We start from the raw sequence: 7,738 nt of genomic DNA, 5'->3' as shown, positions 1-7,738 counted from the left end.
GGCCAGCCGGCCCCGCCCGCCCCGCCCTCCTGCGGTCCCAGCACCCTGTAATCATCCCAGAGCTCATTAGCTAATTACTGCCTGGCAGGAAGTGGGTGAGGCTGCGAGGGACTTTGGGAGGGGCCTGGGAGCCTCACCCCGTAGCTGGGCAGAGCTCTGGGGAGTCAGGGCCAGGATTCACCTCGAGAGTGCAGCGTTTAGCGGGGTTCAGCACCAAGAATCTCCGCAGGACGCTCTCGCAGTCCGTGGACATGTAGAAGGGGACGCGGTACTTGCCCCGGAGCACGCGCTCCCGCAGCTCCTGCAGGGGGAACAGGGTCGCTGGGGCAGGAACCTGACCCGTAGCCCCTCACCACATGCGCGCTCCTCTCCACCCAACACAGAGCGACAACCCCAGTGCAGAGGGCAAAGCCTCAGCCCTCTGGCCCAGCCTGGGCTCTTCATCTCTAAAACAGAAGCCAGGCGTGGTGGTGCACACTTGTGGTCTCAGCGCTCAGTAGGCTGAGGCAGGAGGATCGCTGCAAGTTCGAGGCCAGCCTGGGCTACATAGTGAGTTAAGGACCAGACTAAACGACACAGTGAGACCCTGTCTCCCAAAACCCATAAATAAATAAATAGGAACACATTATAGATGCAGCAACTTGGAAAGAGTCTTAAGCTCCATAGCTTTTCATTCAGAGAAATCTCACAGGAAACAGATCTGTCAGCCAGACGAGGAGGCGGGTGACAGCGTGGGCACCCAGGACCTCAGTCTCTTCATCTGTAGTGGGGACGGCAGGTCCCACTTCTCCAGTGCTGCCAGCGCACTGGAGAGTTCTTATCTGCAAAAGGCTTAGCACAAGCTGGGCCCAGACAAAGCACCGTCTAAACACTAGGCTTACAGCCACGGAGCATGGTGACACACACCTGTCAGTCCAGCCCTCTGGGAGGCTGAGGCAGAAGGGTCAGAAGTTTGAGCCCCAACTGTGTAATTTAGCCAGAACTTGTCTCAAAATATAAAACAAACAAAAAGGGCTGGGAACATAGCTCAGTGCAAAGGCCCTGGGTTCAATTCTCAGTACTGGCAAACAGACAAAGCTCCTAGCAGGGAGCGGACCTTGCCCACCACCCTAGCAAGGCCCATTTCCCAAAGAGCTGCTGTTCTCCTAGGACGTCCGTGTGTTTATCTGCCGGCCTTTTTTCTAAGGGTCTTTCACGAAGAGCCACAGTAGGGCTGTGAAAAGTAAAATTGAGCCAGGGACCCAGGCCTGGCAAACCAGGGGAGCCACCATTCCTGAATAAAGTGGGTGAATGAGGAAGAAAGCAGGTGTAAACACAGCAGGGGAGACAGGAGGCCTGGGGCAGAGCCAGGCCCTGCGCCTGCCTCAGGGCACCCGGGAGGGTCGCCATCACCCTGGCCTAGAGGGCTGTATGTAAACTTTCACCTAAATATCAAGCTCATCTCCCAACCCGTACAGGGCAGTGTCCTGAGGTTTCCCAGGGATCCTGGCATTTTCAGGACACTTTTAAATGTGGCTCTGAGGCCCATCTTCCAGGTGAGGAAACTGGGGAGCCGGGAGGCGAGGCATTCTGCCTAAGGGGGTGAACAGCTGGAAAGCGGCAGGGCCTGGGTTCGAACCCTCCTGGGGCTGTTCTGTGCAGTCACTATGCCACCTGCCTCTGTCCCATGCTGACAAGCAGATGGGGGCCGCTGCTGGGAACACCGGAATGGCTGCAAGTATGACATGCAGCCAGGCACCAAGACTGCCTGTGAGGGGACATCCCTAATGTCCCCACCTGTAAGGGACTTGTCCAAGGTCATTTGGAAAGGAAACAACAGCAAGAACCTGCTCCAGCTACCCTTGACCTGGTAGGAAGCCAGGGTGATACGTGACAAGGCCCTGGGGCAGCCTCAACCTGCACAGAAGTCTCCTGGCTCCATGCGGGGGATCTGAATCTGTACTGTGTGACACCCAGCCCGAGAGCCAGGCCATGCAAGCGAGACAGGAATCTCAGTGGGCCTGACTTCCCGATTTCACTCCTCCTAGGGCCCAGGGCAGAGTGTCCCTGCTCAGGAAATCTCCCGAACACCCACCGGGTCCACCCAGGAGGCACAGAGCAGCCCCAACTAAGGGGCTGGACAGGTGGGAGCCTGGACTCAGGATGCGTCCCTGCCGCAGACAGAGGCTGAGAACGGCGGGAGGGAGGAGCTAAGGGTGGAGAGTGCTTGGGAGGCCTGAGTGTGGCCCAGGAGGGAGGAAAAAGCAACCCCAGTGTTCCTGGTGCTCCGGGGACAGGGACAGGGGACACAGCCCAAGCGCTGCATGGGGTAGAGGCCAGGACCGGGTCAGTGCTTCACTTCCCGAGTGCCACCCACAGGAAGTGCCGGGGCTCAAGAGATAATCGGCCCAGACTCTGGGGACAAAGGGCCACGGGGTCAGTAAGGAGCAGCCATGCATCCGTCAGCAGGAGAGGAAACTGGGCGTGTGACACACGCCTGTGATCTCAGTGCTCTGGGAGGCTGAGGCAGGGGGACTGCAAGTTTCAGCCCAGCCTGGGCAACTTAGTGAGATGCCACTCAAAATAAAAAAATAAAGGGCTGTGGAGGAGCTCAGTGTGAAGGCCCTGGAGTATTCAATCTCCAGGGCTGAAAAACAAACAAACAGAAACAGTGCGACGCTTCGGGGTACACACTGACAGTCGGGGCACCGCGGCTGACGTCAGCCTCTGAGCCTCCCAGAAGGTGCTCCGTTCTAGCCCCACCTTCTCCATAGCTTGGCAACGTTTCAAAATCAAAAGTTCAAAGGGAAAAACGAGCACACTCACCCTGCACTTCCCACCCGCCTCCAGCATCAGGCCAGCCAGAGCCTGACGCCCTATCTACGCTGCTCACTGATTTTGTTTCCGTCCTGCTCCCCTGCTGGAACGTCAGTCCGGGAGGACAGAGATTTTTCTGCTGTGCGTGCACAGTTCCAGGCTTCTGAGCGTCTTCTTGGAGTTGCACAATCACCGCCACAATCTGAGAACATTTCCCATCCACCTCCCAGGAAGCTCCGATCCCTGTCGCTGTGAACCCCCTCCCGCCCCAGGCGACCACGCGCCTGTTCTGTCTCAAGATCTGCCTACTGGGGACATTTCAGAGCCATGAAGTCATTCTGTGGCCTGCTACTGGCTTCGGTCAATTAGCATAACTTTTTTTTTTTCAATACTAGAGACTGAACCCAGGGCCTTCACATTGAGCTATACCCCATCCCTTTCCTTACTCTTTATTTTGGGACAAAGTCTCAAGTGGCTACACTGCTCAACTGGGCTTGAACTTGAGATCCTCCTGCCTCAGCCTCCCGGAGTGCTGGGGTCACAGGCATGCAGTACCATGTAGTTTGTTTTTTTGAGACAGGGTCTCTGTGCAATTCAGGCTGGCCTTTAACTCACTATGTACTCCATGCTGGCCTTCGAACTCATGATTCTCCTGCCTCAGCCTCCCCGAGTGCTAGGGATTACAGGCATGCGCCACCACACCTGGCACCACGCCTAGTTTAGCAGTATTTTCAAGAACACTCAGCAGAAAGCACACCCAAGGGAAGGGGCCTAGGGCTTTCTGGTTCACACAAAGCCTGGGAGTCTGAGCCCAGAGGAAGGCACCAGGCATCTCCCAAGTGAGTTAGGGAGCGGGACTGGAACCTGTGTCCTCAGCTGCTACGTTCGCACCCTGGGCCCCGATATAGCACTGTCCACATGGCTGGCCCTGTGGCTATGGAGACCTGGGTGCTGCCCGTGCCCCGCCAGGTGACCCTGGGCTGGCCCAGCCTCCAGCCCCAGCCCCAGCCCTGCCCCACACCTTGAGGTTGTGGCCGTCGAAGGGCAGGGAGCCGCTGACAAGGGTGTAGAGGATGACGCCCAGGCTCCAGATGTCCACCTCTGGCCCGTCGTACTTCTTGCCCTGGAACAGCTCCGGGGCGGCGTACGGGGGGCTCCCGCAGAACGTGTCCAGCTTTGAGCCCAGTGTGAACTCGTTGCTAAAGCCGAAGTCAGCGATCTTGATGTTGGCCTCTGAGTCCAGCAACAGGTTCTCGGCCTGGGACACAGGAAGGGGCGGAGGGTGGGCTCGCTGGGGACCCTGCTCCTGGCTGTGTGACCATGGACAGCGACTTGGCCTCTCTGGGCCCCAGCTGGCTCTTCCACAGAGTGGGAACAATCTTAGTCTCCACTTCACAGGGTAGCTGGAGAATTAAATGAGCTAAGCCATGGACTTCTCTGCCCTTCCAGTGAGTGCTGTGACATCAGTTACCACACGGGGTCAGAGCTGAGGTTTTCAGCCAACTCCTGCAACCTCTCTGAGCCTCAGTTTACCCAGGAGATTGCTCAAGAGCTATAAACACAAAAACAATTTCTTCATTCACCTGCACACCTGTCAGCTAGGAGGCTGTGGGGACCATCATGTTTTTGTTTGTTTTTGAGACAAGGTTTTGCTATGTAGTCCATGCTGGCCTTGAACTCACTATGTAGCTCAGACGAGCCTCAGACTTGCAGGAAGCTTCCTGCCTCAGTCTCCCGAGAGCTAAGATTGAAGGCATGTGCCACCACGTCCAGCAGGGAACTGTCATTTACAAGAGATGCTGCATAAAATCAGGTTAAGAGTATAGAATCTGGGGCCAGGGATTTAGCTCAGTGGTGCCACCACCTGCCTCACAAGCACAAGGTCCCGAGTTCAATCCCAGGTACCACAAAAAAAAAGTATAGATTCTGAGCAAGGTGTGGTGGGGCACACTTACAATCCCAGCACTCCGGGAGGCTGAGGCAAGAAGATCTCATGATTGAACCGTGGGCAACTTAGTCACTAGTGAGGCTCCATCTCAAAATAAAAAATAAATTTAAAAGGGGACCAAGCTATAGCCCAGGTTTAATTCCCAGTACAACAACAAGAGAATACAGATGCCGGAGAATCCCTGTTCTACTGGTTGACTGCTGTGTGACTTTGGGTGGGTTACCAGACCTCTCTGTGCGTGACAATCACAGCACCTGCCCTACAGGCCATCTGTCGTGGTTGTCTCTATTTCTTGTGGCACATGGACTCATGCGCCATCATCCCTAGGAGAGGAAACAGGCTGGGGAGCCAGCTCTCCCTCACAGCAGCGGCAGAGCTGAGCCCAAGCAGCCTAGGCATCCCCACAGCCTAGGCGTGAGGCGCTCCCAGCATCTTGCCCCCACCAGCCTTCTGGATTGTCACCCGTGTGTGGCCCATCCCTCCTCAGGCCACCAGTCATGGCCTCCTGCTGCTTCTCCCTCTCTCCTGGCTTCTCTTTTTTTTTTAAACACTAGAGATGGAACACAAGGCTTTGACTGAGCTGCATCCTCAGCCTTTTAAAGTTTTTATCTTGAGACAGGGTCTCACTAAGTTGCCCATGCGGGGCTTGAACTTGGAATCCTCCTGCCTCAGCCTCACCTTACCTCCTGCCTCAAGCCGGTGCGTGTGGGGTTTGGTACAAAGGCAAAGGCACACCTAACCAGAATCTGACAGCATGTGGGGCTGGTGCCATTTCCCTTCCTGGTGTCTGCAGCTCCACAATTCGCCTTACTCCTCCAGGAGCACTAACAGGACCCCAAATTCATTTTAGTCAGTTCCAGGACCCTCCACTAGGGGGAGACCTGCAGGTGACTCTTCCACCTACCTACCTCTCCCCACAGGCAGAGGGGAGCCCTGGGCCTCCTCACAGTGAGCCAGGAGAGACTTCTGAGGCAATCTGACAGTGGGTTTTACATCTTTAAGCTCTAATAACACTAAAATTGGGGTCTGCATACCTGTCTCTCATTTAATTTTCTGTTTTGTTTTTTGTTTGTTTTTTGAGACAGGGTCTCACTATGTACTTGAGACTGACCTGGAACTCACTATGTAGCCCAGGCTGGCCTCGAACTCACAGCGATCCTCCTGCCTCAGCCTCTTGAGTGCTGGGATTACGGGCATGCGCCACTACAGACAGCTTTCATTTAATTTTCTTTGCTATCCATTTTTACTCTTTTTTACCAAAAGTATATCCTGCCTCACTCTTGAGTGCTGGGATTACGGGCATGCGCCACTACAGACAGCTTTCATTTAATTTTCTTTGCTATCCATTTTTACTCTTTTTTACCAAAAGTATGTCTACACTGGGTTAGAAAGCTTTAGTTTTTGTTTCTTGAAACAGGGCCTTGCTGTGTTGTCTAGGCTGCTCTTGAACTCCTGGGCTCCAGTGACCCTCCTGCCTCAGCCTATCTGCAGTTTTCTTGTTTTGTGTAGCAGTGTTGGGGAGCTCAGGCATGCCAGGCGAGTGCTCTACCACTGAACTGCATCCTTAGCCCCTTTTTTTATTTTAAGACAGGATTTTACTACGTCACTAAGTTGCTCAGGCTGTACTTGAACTTGCAATCCTCCTGCCTCAGCCTCCCAGAGTGCTGCAATCATGGGTATGCATGAGCACGCCCAGTGATTTTTAGAACAATGAAACAAACCTGGTCCTGTACCTCAGAGCACAGCGGGAGCCCTTTACTCCCAGCCCAGCACACAGTAGGTGCTCACCAAGGACCCAATCCAGACGATTTGCCCAGACAAGGCCCATCCAGAAGCTATTCCTATGGTTCTGAGCAGCCTGCGGCCGGGGGCCCCTTAGAAAGAGCCTCAGCTTGGCCCCCGGCTGGCCCCGGTGGCTTCTCTCCCTCCGAGGTCCTTCTTGGCTTCTAAGCTCCCTGATTCTGAGGCCCTCTGGCAGTGTCCCCAGGTCTCCAAATCCTACATCCTGCACAATGCCAAGGCCCAAAGGCCAAAAGTGACAGACTCTATCACATACCAATGTTCTGGTCCGGCATCAATGTCACCAGCCAGGCCTCCCTAGGACACCGCTCCTCCGCTTTGTTTCTCCAGCGACCCACCCCCTCATCCATTTTTTTCCCTCCCTGTACCAGCGATGGAACTCAGGACCTTACAATTTGGAGGCCGGCGCGGTGCCACTGAGCTACATCCCTGGCCCTCCCTCATCCTTGCTTTGGACACAGATGCTCAGGATGGGCTGAGGGGTCCTGGGTGCCGGGGCAGGAGGTGCTGCAGGGCCTGGGGAGGTGGGTGGGCTGAGCTGGGGTCCCCTGGCCACCGTGGGAGGGGCTTACCTTCAGGTCCCTGTGTACGATGTTTTTCTGGTGACAATAGTGCACGGCTGATACGATCTGCGGGTGGCAGAGGGGAGCTGCATGGGTCCCTGCGGCCCTCAGCCTCCCTTGGTGGCCCGTGAACCCACATACAACCGAGCTGAGCCCCCAGGGCTGTGACAGCAGATGCCAGGGACCCACAGACGCTTCTGCTGGGACATGCGGCACCCCCACACCCAGCCAGACTCAGGGACCTCGGAACCAAGACGTGGGGACCAGCGTCCTCCCAGGGCCAGGCTCCCAGGGGACATCGCCTGCCTGGAGAGGGACCTGTGGTTCCCCTGTGGTCCCAGGCTGGCCCAACTGACCCAACACCCCCACTCCCTCCCCAAAGCTGGGCTCTGCCCTCCCCTCCCTGCACACCTGGGCAGCCGCACACCTGCACCCCCAGGTCTCCACCCACCTTCCCTCCCAGGCACCCAGGGAGCACCGCGCACCGCCCTGGGCCCTCACCTGTCGGAACTTGGCCCGCGCTTCCTTCTCCTTCATGCGGCCGTGGGACACGAGGTAGTCAAACACTTCTCCTGCGGGGCAGAGGCCGAGGGCTCAGGGCAGGGCAGGGCAGGGCTGGGGCGGCGCAGGG

General features: G+C 56.3%; 1 protein-coding gene across 1 annotated transcript in view; it reads right to left on the bottom strand.

Annotated features, from left to right (window-relative positions):
• The window catches only part of Mark4 (microtubule affinity regulating kinase 4), a gene marked incomplete at its 5' end in the record, with an annotated part of 26,257 nt that overhangs the window by 11,339 nt on the left and 7,180 nt on the right, over window positions 1-7,738 (bottom strand). The window contains 4 exon segments of the mRNA XM_033766005.1: window positions 182-301; window positions 3,818-4,054; window positions 7,117-7,173; window positions 7,609-7,722. Coding sequence (XP_033621896.1) covers window positions 182-301; window positions 3,818-4,054; window positions 7,117-7,173; window positions 7,609-7,722 — 528 coding nt within the window.

This window comes from Fukomys damarensis, unplaced genomic scaffold, assembly GCF_012274545.1.
Source record: "Fukomys damarensis isolate Sample0158 unplaced genomic scaffold, DMR_v1.0_HiC HiC_scaffold_19, whole genome shotgun sequence".
In the NCBI taxonomy this organism is placed as follows: Eukaryota; Metazoa; Chordata; class Mammalia; order Rodentia; family Bathyergidae; genus Fukomys; species Fukomys damarensis.
This window is presented reverse-complemented; position numbering and strand designations above follow the sequence as displayed.